Genomic DNA, 16,278 nt, shown 5'->3' on the forward strand with positions numbered 1-16,278 from the left:
AACAATGTGGAGATGAGGCCATCACTTTCAGCGAATTTAGATTCCGGAAGCCTTCAAAATCCAGGTATGACCTCCTTTATTTTTTCAACCCTGAACGGTCAATTGCAACACACAAGAAGTCCCAGAAAAAGCCACCAACCATCCCCCCTTTTTTTTCCCCCATCGTTGAGTCCAGCGACACTTGCCACCTCTGTTCCCAGGACTTTGTCTAGTTCGTTCAAGGCATTGTCATCCACTCCATTGACCCGTACGATTCTATATCGCCGGCGGACCTCGAGGATAAACTCGATGCTGTGAAATATGAGCATGCAAGCATGCAAATCGAGATATAAGAACAAGTCCATACCTGAACATTGGAATGCTTAGTTCCTGTAAAAATCAAACCTGTCAGCAATGAGAAAGAAAAGAGAAGAGAAAGAGCGGACACAAATTTAGAAGACTTGAGCTCACGTTACAAGAAGTCTCTGTTAATGGAAATGCCAATGAATTTTCCATGGAGGCCACCAGCATTGCAAGAATAATTAGCATGTTTGCATTTATAAGGCAACTGCTACAAGCTTTATAGTCCTCGGCAAAGCCTGTGCCCAGGATATAGCCCAATTCAGGGCATGCATGAAGATACCTACTCTCTTACCACATTATGGCCAAGCCTTCATATGTTGATGCTACACATAACTCTTACTTGACAGAATTATTTGCCAAAAGGTCATGCTATAGGCTAGCAAATCAATAGCCCAGAAATCCCTTATCCTAAATCTAACAATAAAAGGAACATAAAAAAAAAAGAAGTCGGTGGAATCCAATGAGATGACCATAGAATGCTTAATACCCAAACAATCATAATGGTGGCAATAAATGAGGATGCTCTGCAGACTAAATACCTGGGAGAAGAACTGGAACTTCATTTTCATGTTCCGCAGAGACATGCTGAGCCACAATTGGCGGGTCTTAAGGCAGCAACAGAAGAGGCTGTGCGAATGTCTCTAAACCAATGAGAGACACAGAACTGTCATATTTGACGTGCAGAAAACTCCACCAATAGGAAATTGTGGTATAGAGAATCTGAGACTTGTCCATACCAGCTGGAAGACCAAAGTTGAACCTAATCACTCTAGTCGCGCGACCGTCGCACAGCGATCACCCCACTCACCCGCCATCGGGTGAGCTCAGGGCGGCGATGCTCACCTACTAAAACGAGAAGGGTAGTCGACAGGGTGCTCGTAGATTTTTGCTCGGTAGGATAATAGATGACGTCTGGACCAACCAACCTCGGTAGGTAGCTCACTTAACTCGACGTAGTACATTATATATTAAGTTGGCAGCATGGCCTGCCTCCTGTCATTCATTGACTGACTTAGTAATAATCATTTTTATTTTAATCAATTCAATTAAATTGACGATACAACTTGGCCTTCTATTAACAATTCCTTATTAAATCAATTCAATCAATTAATTAAATCAACAGCATGGCGTCCACAGGCCTCCTCCCCCGCTCTCTCGCCGACATCCTCCCCGTCTTCTCCTTCAACAACAATCCCCTTCACCACCACACACTCCTCCCTCTCCTCGGCCTCGTCTCCTCTACTGGAGCCCTGACCTTTGCCTATGCAGAAGTCACCTATCTAGCGCCATTGCTGGCCGTAGATGAGGGCAGCAATAACAACGATAAATAAAAACAGCGATGACAACGACAATGACAAACGCATCCCGCCTATCCGCACCGTCTGGGAGAAGAGTTTCCCCCTGGGCGTGAGCTTGGTTCTCAGCCAGGGCGCTGGCAGTCTCATCGGCGGAATAGCGGGATATCTACTGTCGCGGAGGAAAGATAATACTAAGGCAGCAGCGGGATGGCTCTACGTCGCAGGAACGGTATTCTCCATGGCGCATTTCGTGCTTGTTCCTTGGGTGAGTTGTCAAAAGGGGAAAAAAAATACAATTGATTGCTCCTTCATGCTGTACTCCTTCATGCTGACTGATTCCTAGATCATCGCCGCCATCCGCCCCATTGTCGAACCGGATTCGCCTGAAGGAAAGAAGGCCGCCAGGAACGGCAACCGGGACAACCTCCGCCAGTGGCTTCGGGTCCATGCGGTGCGCACGCTCGTCTCTGATATTCCTGCTTTCTTGTCTTTTCTCGGTGCGACGGCGGCGTATTTCAGTTGAGTCGTCTGTCTTGAAGAGGTTGTTTGGATAGTCATTGTATTTGGTTGTATGAAAGGAACGGAGAAAGCGAAGCTACGATCATGCTGCATTCTGTAAAGTGCAGTACAGTACAGTGTCCTGCCAATCTGTTAAATGTTTGTTGCGCCTCACTTCTGCAGAAGATTATGCATTAGAATATCGCATAGATAACAAATGCTGTCCAATCAAGACTATCATCATCTCAGCAAAAGAATTTTGAAGATATTATAGGGTATCACATCCATGTCATCATGTCCATCAGATCATAATATGAAGTCTCGTCAAAGTATAGGACGTAACAAGCATAGAATTTTGGTTTCATTACTAGCGATACCGTCTCCGTTGATATCGACTGTTAGACGTCGTAACGTCCGTACCAGTAGCCACGGCGGCGACTGCACATGTTAGTGTTATGCCAAAGTGGATAGTAGTATACAGGATAACTTACGCAGCGACGTCCACACGCCAGACAAAGTAGAGTCCCTAAGCATGGTATTAGCAGAGCCATTATATCAAAACCTTCTAGTAGATCGCAACCCACCAAAAGACCAGAAATCAGCCAGGTAATGGCAGACAGAAAGCTGAATGCCTCAGCAGCCCTCCATCGGCTGCAGTCGTTGTAGTCGTTGATGTAGCCCCAGTCCCAGATGGTGCCACAAGGAAGACCGTTGAGCTCGTCGACCAGAATACCAAAGGCTGCGAACCACGCCAGGGCGAGAACAACGTCGACTGGCCAGACAAAAAACGTCGACGCAAAAGGGATCAGCCAGAAGAGACCGAGCAGGATGGACAGGGCCGCAATGACTTCGGTATAGATCCACCGGCCCTCTGGCCATCCACTGCCATCGAGCTGGTTCAAGTAGTAGCCGACGATGCCGGCGACAATCTGGACGCGTTAGTCCTAATCCACAAAAGCGGAAATTTCAGTCAACGCAGAGGACATACAGCGCCAAAGCCAATCTCTCCGATACGGAGGACGACGGACAAGAGTCGCGAGACGATGGGCATGGTGGAAATTTTTTTTCTCAAGCCTGCTTGCTATGCTGGGTGACAGATGGAGGAGAGATGGAGACGAGGATTAATCGTCTAAGGCGACTCAACGACGTATATAAACGTCAGAAAAGAGAACCGTGGAAGGAGCAGCCATGGCTTTAATAAAGCTTCCAGCCAGCACGACCCGCAAAACGACATGGCCACCTAGGTACCTAACATTCCTGTCACATGCATGCAGGCTGTGTCTGTGGGCTGATCAATGACGATCTTTTTTTCTTTTTTGCCTGGGCCATGCTGGATCATATCGGTGGTGTGACGCAGAGCTGTCGGTCGACTCGCCAGTGATAATCGGCAGCTCCGAGGCCATCTCGGCGATTGGCCGGCCGGCAGCCACAGGGCGATCGATCGGAGGCAGTTAGTTGCCCATCTTGGCCGGGACCATCATGTCATGGAGCATTGCAGTGCCACTTGACACTGCATGGACAGCGCTGGATCGCCTCTCGGGCATCGGGCTGGATGCTCTCGGGATGACCCACAACGGCCTGATGCTGCCGTGTTACCGCCAGAGCTAGCCATGGAACGGAACAGACAGCAAACTATCCTGCCTGAGAAACAAAGATAAACAAATATCATTCTATGTTTGTAGCAGGTATACAGCCTGATGAAAGATATGCATTCCAAGCCACGGTGTTGCGTCATGAAGGACGGAGCATGATCAGCTGGACAGGTGGCGATGACATGACGTTGGCGGTATGTATGTACATACAGTACTGTTGTACTGTCCATGTGAGGGATGACATTGCCACTAGAATACACCGTACAGCTATCCTATTGAAGCCGAGTCCCGACCTGTTGTTTTATCGTAGAGATCGACATGAAAGATCATGAAAGATCACTCTAGGCCGTGCCAGCTGACTTTGAGTGCACTTACATATGTCGACAGATTGACACATGAAACCATCCATCATTAATATTAATATTATATTAATCTTTTATTGATATTCATACTGGTAATGATTTGTCCTACTGCTGTATCCGGTAACCTAACAAGATTTCTCCAAGAGAGATACTCCAACACCGCATGGCTACGGACGGCGTACTCCGAACTTCACCACGGAATTGCCATCCTGTACCTGTACGGCCCTACTTGCCTAGTAGCTAGTACCTAGGTCCATACCCAACGACAAAGCACCCGAAGTCAAAGACCATCCATCCGGAATACCGAGACCCGAGTCCCGATGCCGGCAAATTGCACCATCAGGTCCATCACGAACCGTCCTCCGATATTACCCCTGGACCGCACGGAGTACTCCGTATGATTATCGTTATCGGCCCGTGGGGTCTACCGATATTAGCTGATTTATTAGTTACCAGCTAGGGAGCTAGCTGTCCAGGTAGATGGTGGATCGACAGACATCGACAAAAATGGTAATTACCTCGGTTAGTACCTAGATAAGAAGGGAGGTCTTGTCTCACGTGAGTGCTGTCACATGCATGCTGGGTTGTTCTTTCGTACGGAGTACTTCGTAGGGATAGAGGAAAAAAAATCTTTTGAGGTTGGATGATGTTATTCTGACGATTGGATCCTGTTTCCTTTTTTTTCTCTTAAACTGTTTTTGAAGGTCTAATCATAGAGCAGCATGCCTTAGAATGATGGACAAGAATAGAATATAAAGCACAAGATGGATCAGATATAGTGCCATACCTCATAATAGACATTAAATTGTCATTAGTATTAGTATTATTATTAGCGACTCTGATATAAAAAACTAAGCACTTCAGGTATATACAACAATAACAGACAGCTCGATCAAACCCCCTTCTTACCATCCAGAAACCACTCAAACACATTACGAAACACCCCCTTGGCGCCCGTCTCAATCACATCGCCGTGACAAGGGATCAGGCGGTCAAAATCCCACCGGTCGATGCGCCTCATCGACTCTGCGAACCCCGTCCGGTCGCGCGCCGAGAGGACATACCACGCAAACCGCTTGTGCCATGTCGCGGGGGGCCTCGTCGAGAGGAGAGGCGTGACGAGGCGCGTTAGGATCCCCGTCATCGTGGACGAGTCACCGGCATATCGTGAGTACTGCTCGGTGGCCGGCAGGTTGAAGAGCAGATCGGCCTCGATGACGGTGCGCGAGGGCTTGTGCCAGAACACGAGCTCGCGCGAGCCATGGCCGTCGACGTATTCGACCTCGAACTCGGCGTCGAATTCCTGGGAAATCTTCTTATCCCGCTTGCTGGCCGCCGTGAAGATGTGCTGGAACGGCATCGTGTCCCTGAACTCGGGGTTCTTCTGGCGCTTCTCCCACAGCCCTTCTGGCGCGATGACTTCGGCGTCCGGGAACGCGCGCTTCCACGCCGTGACGTACAGGTGATGCTGCAGATCCGGGGCCGCGATGTACTTGAGCTTGCCTCCTTCCGATTTGATCGTCTCTTGGACTTCGGGTGTCAGGGCGACGGGGGAGAATACCGCAAGGGAGCCAGAAGCAAGTTTCACTTGCAGAGGTAATCTAATTAGCAGACTGCATCTCTTTTGATATCCCAATCTCAACGCGAACTGGAAGTCGTATACCAATGGTACCTCTCCCACCAAAGTTGACCAGTCCGAATCGTGAAAACGGGACGCTCAGAGTCGTGATTTCGGGAGTGACTTTGCGGATAACCATCACCTGTGATGGATCTCCTGGGAAGAGTTTCGAGCCCATCGTCAAACTCGATCGGATGTAAAATCAAAAATTAAAAGGTCAATAACTTCTGGCAGGGTTTTTAAATAGATGCGTTGCTGCGCGCGGATTTATTTAAGGTAATAGTCAAGTTTGAAGTACCGTAGCGATGCGACGTCACGTCAGTCACGTCAGCACGGTTTCAATTCAAGGTTAGGTTAGACTTTCTGTCATAAGCGTAACGTCTGGGAATCAATGACCCAAAACGAATCAGGCCTACGGCATGCAACACACTGAGGTTGCTGCCTGGTCGTTAATTGTAAGCTCTTCCAGCTCTGTTGTATCAGTATCCGGTCTTGATATTCATGTGATATGTCATCCCCACGTTGGAGAGTGGAGATCCGGGGTGTCCAAGTTGGCGAGCCAACCAATAAGTTCGTGACATTTGCTAGTATGGTCCAGTGAACTGCTTATGAAATCGGAGCTGGGGAATATACAAAGTAGACTATTTTAGACTTGGACGGTAACAGTTAACGCGCGAATACGGCCCTACATGTAGTTTCAAGATCAAACCTGCTTGACTGCTCCCAATGCTGTCATTATTAATACGTACTGTACTGTACATCTATGGACACTTTCGACCAGCAAATTTAGCACAACTAGGGTATCTATAGAATAAACGACAAAGGCCGCCCACAAACGCCTATTGAGACAGATCTAAGTAAAACACAACTGCTAGCCGTACCATCCCCGCCGACGGTCGTTCTGGAGCTGTTCTTCCTCTTCGCGATGCGGGATGATCGGCTCCGTGATCTGATACGCCTCAATCAAGTCATGCCAGGTTTCAAAGTCGAGGCTGAAGATCGCTTGATGCTTTTGAATCCCCTGTCTGCGAGCTTCATTTGGCGCATACGGTCTTGCAGCCTCTAGAATTGATATCGGTTAGCCAACGACCGAAGAGAACAAGCAAGATACACTCACGTAATGTGGGCAGTCCTCGACTGTCCAGTGACACACCCACAGTGCCATCTCTGACCAAGAAGCTCACGTAGAAGAGATTCTCGACACTCTGGCCGAAAGATCGCGGGTTGATGCAGAACCGGAAGAGAGGAACACCTCCGTCGTCCGCAATATTGTGCTTGGCCATCACTTCCTGGATGATCTCCTCTGTGGGCTCTTCGTCCATCTGAGAAAGCTCCTCGTTGACGGCCCTTTGACTCTCTCGCTGTGTTTGTATCAACAACTGGTTGATTTTCGTACACATAGTGGTCAGGTTCGACGTCTCCTGCCGGTCGAGATCTTCCTCCTGTAGCTCCTGCGGTCGTACCGCCTGAGACGGATCGATGCGCTCTCGCGCTCTGCGCTGCGTCTGCTGACGAGTCCGCTTTTGCACGGACAAGGGACCGAGCAAAAAGCCCGAAACAGAGGGCCGCGCATTGTTCGGCAGACACGCCGTCCGGCCCAGCCAATCCCAGTTCAACGCGTCCCCCTCGTCCTCCTCGCTGTCATCGGCATCCCTGCGCGCTCGCTGGCGTCGTTGAGTACTGCTCGGAGGGACCGACGTCACGTCCTCCGGTGCTCGTCGCATGAAGGATATACATTTCGACACAAATTCATCCACGTCGATACCAGCAGTGGAATCTCCCACAACGAGTTGCGCCGTCTTCTTGTATGACAGGTCTGCCGCATTCACCAACAGCCGCGAGTCAACAGTCGCATCCGCTGTCTGCTTGACATGGACGAAAAGCTCGTTCGCTTTTTTGACGGTCTCGATGATTCCGCGGTTGCCAGCTTGCATATACTCATTCCGGTAGTCTGTAGACGTGCGTAAGATTTGACATCCGTCCAGGCGGGTTCAAGAGGATGTCCTACCATGAAGATCTCGAGCAAGATCTCTGAACTGCTTTCGAATCTGGCGCCTCTCGTTCTCGTCCTGATCCGGGTCGTAGATATCCTTGATATTCAACCGTTGCGACCGGCGAGGCTGAGACTGAGACTGGGACTGACTCGCGGTCCCCACGTTGGATTCTCTTTCCGCCAGTCTCCTTCGCTTGTTGGTTGATGGATCTGAGGGCTGTGTGGGCAGGCTGGAAGGCATGGTGTGACTGTCGCTCTTCCTCTTCTTGGTGCGCAATCGGGATCCCGGAGCTGTTCGATTCTCCTTGTCGGAGGAGGAGGGGGAGGGTGAAGAAACGGGGTCAACGCGGTCGTCGTCTTGACGTGATCTGAGACTGGGCGTACGTGCCATGCTCGTCGCAACAGTGTCTGCAAGTAAGAGGGCGAACTAAAAGAATTTACAAGGCTGACCTATCACAACGAATTGGGGTCAGAGGATTACATAGGCATAAGACAACATCCATCAGCAGAACCAAAGCATGGCCAACAGTTTCCTCTTTGAGCAAAATGAAGCTCGTCGACAGCAGCAGCGCTACTCCGGACTGGTAGTCGCGGAGAGCGCGCCTCCACGCGCCTCGCGTCAGCCGGCACGTGATCCCGATCCGTGACCCATGTCATCTGCTGATTAGATAATCTATCAGCTGGATTGCCGATCAGCAGCCCGCATGAGCTTCATAGCAACAGCTTCAGATCCAGGCATTCTCTGTCTGCAGCTGATCGCATTGTTATTTGGCCAGTTCCTGCTTGCTCTGTCGGAGCGGGGCAGGTAACTATGCCGAGAGATCTATAGAGACCAGTTCAGCGAAGCGCCGACCATGGAGGCCTTCACGTTCGCGACCTCAACCCAGGTGGACTTCCCAGTCCATGTGAAGATGTATGCTATCCTGTCCCTGTCGCGCGATCGGACAAGTCCTGTGAACTAACGGCCGCAGCGCCACCTTGGAGGGCAAACAGAAGCAACTACCTTTCTCGGTTCTTCTGAAGAACCCCGAGTTGCGACACCTCGGTTCAAATCAGAGCCCTGTCTCCGACCTGTTCGTGACGGTTCAGCTATGGTCGGATTCGAAGCCTCTCGGGGTTCCCATGCAGACCTCCTACAAGTCCTTCAAGACAAGTCGAACATGGAATGAGTGGCTGCAAATGCCCGTGTCCCTGAAGGACGCTCCTCTCCGATCACAGTTGGCGATCACGATCTGGGATTTATCTCCGCTTGGCGGGAAAAATGCCTACGCTCATGCGGTTCCTTTCGGAGGCACGACTATCTCTTTGTTCGATGCAGACGGAAAATTGAGGATGGGCAGGCAGAAATGCAAGATCCACAGGCATAAGGCGGCCGATGGCTTCTCCTCAACAACAACCCCCGCAATTCCGCCCCCGAAGCGTCGCAAGGCTAATGGCTCCGCTGCATTCGACCCGTCTCCTGAAGAACTCGAGCTCGAGCGCGTGGAAGGTCTGATCAAGAAGCACGAAATGGGCGAAATTCCTCGCATAGATTGGCTGGACCAGATGGTGTTCCGTCAGCTAGAGAAGATCAAGTTGAGCGCAGAGGACGCTGCGAGGAAGAGGGCCATCAGGATGCAGGCTGCGAAGGCGAAGCATGGGAAGAACCAGGATGGTGACGACGAGGAGGAGTCCGACGCGGAAGAGTTCGACGAGGAGAATTTCGTGCTCTATATAGAATTTCCGCGTTTTGATCACCCCATCGTCTGGGCGGACCATGAGTATCCACCGCCTCCTGTCTCGTCCTACCCACAGCATGCGCAATCCAACCCCAACTCCACCCTCAAGCCGCCTCCAGAGGTTCGACTGGGCCCCGGAATTGAAGGCGCAGACAATGCTGGTGAGAACAGAGTGATTAGGATCTACGATCCGGAGGTGGGTCAAACGGGGAATCCGTGCGAAGACAAGCACAGAAGGCTTGTCCGCAGTCATCGAACTGGAATTATGGATCGCGATCTGAAACCCAACCCCAAAATCCGCGATGAGCTGAACGTCATCATGTCTTATGGGCCTACTCAAGAGCTGAGTGCTGAGGAGAAGGATCTCATCTGGAGGTTCAGATATTACTTAACCCGCGACAAGAGAGCATTGACCAAATTCGTCAAATCAGTCAATTGGCGAGACGTTGGCGAGGCTCGACAGGCGGTCGAAATCCTTCCGAAATGGACGGAGATTGACGTCGATGACGCCTTGGAGCTCCTGGGGCCCACGTTTGACAACACTGCGGTTCGTGCGTATGCGGTTGATCGTCTGCGCAAAGCTGGGGATGATGAGCTGCTTCTCTATCTTTTGCAACTTGTGCAGGCCTTGAAGTTCGAAAAGACATCCGAGGAGAATACAGAGAATGCAGAGGATGCAGCGCATGACTCATCCTTGGCCAACTTTCTCATTGCCCGTGCGGCGAATAACTTTACGCTGGGGAACTATCTTCATTGGTATCTCATGGTGGAATGCGACGATACCGGCGTCGGAAACGTGTCAGCGCATCGGAGGCTTTTCGCTCGCGTCGAGTACTACTTTATGGCCGAACTGGAGAAGGTGCATCCCGAGCATAGAAGGACGCTGCTGCGACAGGGTGAGTTGATAACGGTCTTGTCGCGGATCGCCAAAGACATTCGGTTCTCTAGAGAAAACCGAGCCTTGAAAATTGAGAAACTCAAAAAGTATCTCAAAGACCCAAAGAACGAGATCATCAATATCGACCCGCCTCTGCCACTTCCGTTGGATCCGTCGGTGTTGATCACTGGCTGCTTTCCCGACGAATGCAACGTCTTCAAGTCTTCATTGTCACCGTTGCTGATTAATTTCAAAACCGTCGATGGCCGCAAATATCCCGTCCATTTCAAGGTCGGCGATGACCTCCGTCAGGATCAACTCGTGATTCAGATCATTACCCTGATGGATCGCCTCTTGCAAAAGGAGAATCTCGATTTGAAACTGACTCCATACCGTATTCTCGCGACAGGCTCGAACGCCGGGGCAGCTCAATTCATCCCGTCGACGTCACTCTCTGCGGCGTCGGCCAAATACAAAGGCTCGATCCTGGCGTACCTCCGAGACAACAATCCGGATGAGAATGAGCCTCTCGGTGTGCGCAAGGAAACGATGGACACGTACATCAAATCCTGCGCAGGGTACTGTGTAATAACGTATCTCCTGGGCGTGGGCGATCGGCATCTGGACAATCTTCTACTGGCGCCAGACGGCCATTTCTTCCATGCGGATTTCGGGTTTATTCTGGGTCGCGACCCCAAACCATTTGCGCCGATGATGAAGCTGTGCAAGGAGATGGTTGAGGGGATGGGGGGCGCGAATTCGCCTCACTACCTTCAATTCAAGCAGCACTGTTTCACCGCGTACACGACGCTGCGCAAGTCGTCGAACCTCATCCTCAACCTGTTCAGCCTGATGGTTGACGCCAACATCCCCGACATCCGCGTCGAGCCGGACAAGGCCGTCCTGAAGGTCAAGGAGCGGTTCCACCTCGAGCTGAGCGAGGAAGAGGCGATCCGCCACTTTGAGCAGCTGATCAACGACAGCGTCAATGCCATTTTCGGCGTGGTCATTGACCGGCTGCATGATTTTGTGCAGGGATGGCGGACCTAGCGGCGCCAGTCAGCCACAATTGAATATGTTTAATTTCATGATCTGTTTGGGAATTTTTTTTCTAGGGCAATGACGCATCCAGCACGGTATGGTATGGTATGTATTTATCTTGGTACGACAACTTCCATAATATATATTCTGAGATACCCCCAGGCCGGACTCTTTTAGAACAGTGCAATGGATAGAAAATGGTATCTGGTTGTTTAATTCCAAGTACAGTACATGGATTCCAAGTGTATTATCCTGACAGGAAATCTAAAGATCTCCCTCCCTAGGAGATTTATGTACAGGTCACCTATCGAAATCCATGCCTTAGCTTCCATCTACCAGGGAAGAGTCATGTTTTTCTGCAAGCTGGCATGAAGATGCCCTTCTCTCGTCAGGGCCAATATCATCCGCGCCCTTTCTCTCTCCGCCTGCCGCAACGATGACAGCACTTGCCCAACAAACACAGAGCTGACATTGACAAGGGACAGACTGCGATGATATATTGTTCGAATTTACGCGCGGCCGCTTACAGTCGGAACCAATCTCCTTTTGACGGTCTGATGCATCTACCTAATCTTTACTGCAGGATGGCGGAGAACTGAAGCAGAGAAGAGAAGCCTGGTTGTGTCGGACAGAAGGGGGATGAATACAATTACCAAGAGGATTGGTCTGTCATTGAATAATAAGACTATCGAATAAGGCAACGAGTGGACTGGAGAGTAAATAAGCTCTTCTCTTTGCTTTTTTTTTCATGTCAACTACTACGACTGCCATCCAACTCCAGCCCGGCCAGTTTTCCCTCCCTCTTCCAGTCCTCCTTCAGCTTCAGAAACGCAAGAGCTCCGCCCCCAAAGATGCCGCGTTTCAGCGTTTTCGAGTCGAGCTTCCCCTCGTGGTTAAAGAATCCCGGCGTGCACTCCTTCCAGTACTTCTCTCTCGACCGGGCCACCTCGACGACCATCTGCACCCAGTTCTCCTCCGCCTCGGCCGACACTTCGACTGTGCGGGCGTTCTGCCGGGATCGCGCTTCTGCGACGATATAGGCGACGTGTCGCGCTTGTTCGTTGAGCATGTGGATGACATTTGCTCCAAGTCCGGTCTGCACAGGCCCGACGAAGAAGCAGTTCGGAAAGCCGTGAGATAACAGGCCGTGGAAGAGCCGTGGCCCCTCGGCCCAGTGTTCCTGGAGTGTTCGGCCGTGACGGCCTCGGATTTCGGATACAGCATTATGCTGCAGACCGCCTGCGACGTCGAACCCCGTGGCGAAGATGATGCAGTCCAGCTTGTACTCTTCGCCCTGCGCCACGATGCCAGCGGGAGTGACCCGTTCGATCCCCTCGCCCGCTGTGTCGACGAGCGTCACGTTGGGCCGGTTGAAGGTCTGGAGGTAGTCGTCGTGGAAGCACATACGCTTGCAGAAGATGCTGTACCACGGCTTGAGATTGTTGGCGGTGACGGGGTCGTTGACAACGCGGTCGATGCGAGCGCGGATCTGCTCCATCCTGGCAACGTCGGCGAGCTGGATGGCGTCGTCGAGCGGCATGGCAGGCGCTTCGCTGTGCAGACGGGCGATCTCGCGGAAGATAGCGGTCCAGCCGTCCTGAACGAGGTCTTCGTCTTCGTGCCCGAGGCTGGTGATGGCGTTGAAGTTGTCCATGCGTCGCTGCTGCCAGCCGGGAGTTAGGGAGGCGACCCATTCAGGATCGGTCGGTCCGTCCAGGCGTTCACTAACGGTCGAGGGCGTGCGCTGGAAGACATAGAGGTGCTTGGCCGCTGCAGCGAGATGTGGAACGACCTGGATGGCCGTCGCCCCGGTGCCGACTATGCCGACGCATTTATTCTGCAGTTTGTGCAGCCCGCCGGTGGCATCGCCTCCGGTGTATTGATAATTCCAGCGGCTGGCGTGGAAGGAATGGCCGGCGAAGGTGTCGATGCCTTTCACGCCGGGGAGCTTGGGCTTGTGCAGAGGGCCGGAGGTTGAAGCCACGAACTTGGCTCTCAGCCGATCTCCCCTGTTAGTCGAGACAATCCAGAGCTTTTCTTGCTCGTTCCATTCCAATTTCAGGACCTCAGTCTGGAACAACGCCTTCTCGTAGAGACCGTAATGGGCGGCGAGTCTCTTTGCATACGCAAAGATCTCCGGACCCTTGGCGTACCGCTCCGAGGGCATATACCCCGTTTCCTCCAGCAGAGGCAGGTAGATGTACGATTCGACATCGCATGCGGCGCCGGGGTAGCGGTTCCAGTACCAGGTTCCGCCGAAATCGCCGGCCTTGTCGACGATGCAGATGTCGGTGATGCCGGCCATGAGGAGGCGGATGGCGACCAATTGGCCCGTGAAACCGGCGCCGATGACGAGGAAGTCGCATTCTCTGTCCAGGATGGGGTCACGCGTGACAGGCTCGGTGTAGGGGTCGTCAGCGTAGTGGTGCAGGACGCCTTCATCGACCTGGCGATACTGGTCGGCGGCATCGGGGCGAAGACGCTTGTTGCGTTCTTGGGCGTATTTCTCTTTGAGGGAGTCGAGGTCGACGACAGCAGCCGCCATGGCGAAGCGTTGACGAGACGAGATAGCAGTATGTGGTAGTAGTAATATATGTACGATAAAAGGGAAGCATCATGTCAAGATTCACTGGGCTTGTAGCCCTTAAATATATCTCATCTCCCAACACGGCAGTCACCAGCGGCAGATTCCGTCAGGAAGGAATACATACTGGATCATGGCCGATACTTAGTGTGGTCTCCATCTAGCGAGCTTCCTTTGTTCAATTCACAGTTGTAGTCAAGTGTGAATAAATTCTCTACCCACATAACTAAGTGGATGTGAAGGGTGCATGTGACATTATACCTACCTAGGCCTATACCTAGCATTGGAGGATAGGACAAAAAAAAACCTGCTTGTCTGAAAATTAATTAAAAGAGAAAAAAAAAGATAATTATCAAATGTAGAGAAGAGGATATCTATCTATCTATTGTCTGCAGGAAATAGGCGCTATAAAACTGTTCCTCAGGGTGAGCTTTCTTGTCCTAATTAGGGGTTATTCTGCGCTAAACCTAACTAATAACTACCAGGTTTGTCACCCAGCTTTGGACATTATAAAATAATTAACATGAACAATATTCTGGACTGGACTGGACTATTCACTAATGACTGTAGTAAAATGCGACAGGTTATTTATTTTTATTTTTCAAATTTTTTTTCACTTAATCCCACCCATACAGTTCCCCTCAGGTACTGTATGTATGGATGTACAGGTACAGTACGTTTGTATATAAAAAGTCGTATGGTATAATGGCATAATTTAAAGTCTATATATTCTATTTCCTTGGGTACATAGTTCAGTCACTTCTGTTTTACCATTGCTAGCTGGGTTGAATATGTTCTGTTTGGTTCTGTCTTGTTATTGTAATTGTACTGTCACCTCAATCAGGCAACATGATCCTGCTGTCAGCCTTGTTATGTGTATGTACTGTCCACCTAACAACTTAACCAAACCAACAAGATTGCCACTCAACCTGTGAAGAAAAATAGTAGACATAATTAGTTCCATCATGTTAGTGTTGTTATATTGTAAGGCAGCAGTTAAGAAAGACAAAACAAACAAACAAAAAAAAAAAGGAACCAGTACATTCCAGACTCATGAGATACATATGAAAGCGTTGTTTTGCTGCATGGAAGTTAGTCTGCCTCGCTGTGGCAATTACCATGATCATGCTGCTCAGCGCAGACTTCGCTCACCAACAACACCAGAAAAGGCTGTGTAGAATAAAATGGTTCTGGTGGCAGCCTAGCCAGACCAGTGTTATACCTAGGTATATATAGCCTTTGACTTTCCCTGTAAATATGTAGTTTGTAGCCTGACAGCTGACACTCATCCACAATTACTTCCTTTTCTTTCTTTTATTTTTCAATCCAACAGAAAACTCTAACCTATCTACAATGGATCGACTGCGCTGTGCAACAGACTCCCTACCGCCATACTTATGGCGAGTCCAGTACAGCAGCAGCCAAACGAGCTACTATCCAGATTCCAATAATAATGGCCATCATGGATATGGCCTACAAGCCCGCGACACGCACACATTCTACACAGAAGACAAACTAGAATCCTTCCGGCAATCCGTGGAGCGGCAGTTCACCTGGAGCTGGCGCGGTCCGCAGCCATACATCTCTCTGTTCTCGGACGAAGAACATGCAGAAAACTGGGCTTTGAGGGAGCCGTGGAAAGGCAATTATGATTATCATGACGATACATCAGACTGGGAGATCCTCACCATCAACACAAGGCAGCTGCAGCTGGCAGACATATACATCTTCAAATTGAGTGACCTGCAGCGCGAGCTGGACGTATCCCTTCCCGAAAGGGCACAGCAGCACAGCGAAGGGGCGTATTTGTGTCTGCATAGAATTCCTGCATCTGCGATTGTGCAGAGGAGGGCTGCTTGGCAAATCAAACAAGGTATGTGAAGTGATGCAATTGTTTTCCATGCAGATGTCATTCGTCTAATAGGAGATTTTGTTTAGATCGCAGGTTCAAAAAATTACCCGAAACGTACTATCCGCCTGATGACTACAGTGATGATGAGGAGTACGAATCTGTTCAAAATAACTTCAATGATGACCTCATGAAAATGAGCGAGGGAGACTGGTGGTAGTAGCGAGCATTGAAGGTATTATTATACAAGAGATAATACGAGAGTGCAAGAGAGGATAAAAACATAGTTCTGGTTCTAGTATATTAATTAGCATACATCCACTGAAGTACATGGATTCATCCTTTCTTCATTCCTTCATTTGTCTATAATTAATTCTATTTTATACCTCCCAGACCTGGTTAATACTCTGTACAGTACATACAGTAGTCACTGATTCCATACCATCACAGACCCTATTTTTTGTCATTCTCCATCAAAAACAATAACATACTTCCTCCCCGTAAAC

At 50.2% G+C, this 16,278-nt stretch overlaps 6 protein-coding genes across 6 annotated transcripts; 3 read left to right on the plus strand and 3 right to left on the minus strand.

The window, feature by feature from the left end:
- Window positions 1–842: 842 nt before the first annotated feature.
- T310_6904 (uncharacterized protein) lies at window positions 843–2,163 on the plus strand (the record flags this gene model as incomplete). The annotated part of the gene is made up of 5 exons (XM_013470298.1): window positions 843–979; window positions 1,083–1,160; window positions 1,207–1,272; window positions 1,680–1,905; window positions 1,984–2,163. The coding sequence occupies 5 exons, from the start codon at window positions 843–845 to the stop codon at window positions 2,161–2,163; spliced, it is 687 nt and encodes a 228-aa protein (XP_013325752.1).
- A 373-nt stretch (window positions 2,164–2,536) lies between these two features.
- On the minus strand, window positions 2,537–3,189 carry T310_6905 (Integral membrane protein; the record flags this gene model as incomplete). Its single annotated transcript, XM_013470299.1, has 4 exons — window positions 2,537–2,576; window positions 2,630–2,664; window positions 2,723–3,067; window positions 3,127–3,189. The coding sequence occupies 4 exons, from the start codon at window positions 3,187–3,189 to the stop codon at window positions 2,537–2,539; spliced, it is 483 nt and encodes a 160-aa protein (XP_013325753.1).
- A 1,590-nt stretch (window positions 3,190–4,779) lies between these two features.
- T310_6906 (Uncharacterized protein) lies at window positions 4,780–8,094 on the minus strand (the record flags this gene model as incomplete). The annotated part of the gene is made up of 7 exons (XM_013470300.1): window positions 4,780–4,798; window positions 4,880–4,943; window positions 5,002–5,740; window positions 6,420–6,549; window positions 6,592–6,772; window positions 6,828–7,661; window positions 7,719–8,094. 7 exons carry the CDS (start codon window positions 8,092–8,094, stop codon window positions 4,780–4,782), a joined length of 2,343 nt encoding a protein of 780 aa, XP_013325754.1.
- Window positions 8,095–8,557: 463 nt separating this feature from the next.
- T310_6907 (Phosphatidylinositol 3-kinase) lies at window positions 8,558–11,348 on the plus strand (the record flags this gene model as incomplete). The annotated part of the gene is made up of 2 exons (XM_013470301.1): window positions 8,558–8,616; window positions 8,675–11,348. 2 exons carry the CDS (start codon window positions 8,558–8,560, stop codon window positions 11,346–11,348), a joined length of 2,733 nt encoding a protein of 910 aa, XP_013325755.1.
- A 742-nt stretch (window positions 11,349–12,090) lies between these two features.
- T310_6908 (Cyclohexanone monooxygenase) lies at window positions 12,091–13,884 on the minus strand (the record flags this gene model as incomplete). The annotated part of the gene is made up of 1 exon (XM_013470302.1): window positions 12,091–13,884. One exon carries the CDS (start codon window positions 13,882–13,884, stop codon window positions 12,091–12,093), a length of 1,794 nt encoding a protein of 597 aa, XP_013325756.1.
- A 1,392-nt stretch (window positions 13,885–15,276) lies between these two features.
- T310_6909 (uncharacterized protein) lies at window positions 15,277–15,992 on the plus strand (the record flags this gene model as incomplete). The annotated part of the gene is made up of 2 exons (XM_013470303.1): window positions 15,277–15,796; window positions 15,862–15,992. 2 exons carry the CDS (start codon window positions 15,277–15,279, stop codon window positions 15,990–15,992), a joined length of 651 nt encoding a protein of 216 aa, XP_013325757.1.
- Between the last annotated feature and the right edge of the window lie 286 nt (window positions 15,993–16,278).

Source organism: Rasamsonia emersonii, assembly GCF_000968595.1.
Source record: "Rasamsonia emersonii CBS 393.64 chromosome Unknown ctg1118621760473, whole genome shotgun sequence".
Classification (NCBI taxonomy): domain Eukaryota; kingdom Fungi; phylum Ascomycota; class Eurotiomycetes; order Eurotiales; family Trichocomaceae; genus Rasamsonia; species Rasamsonia emersonii.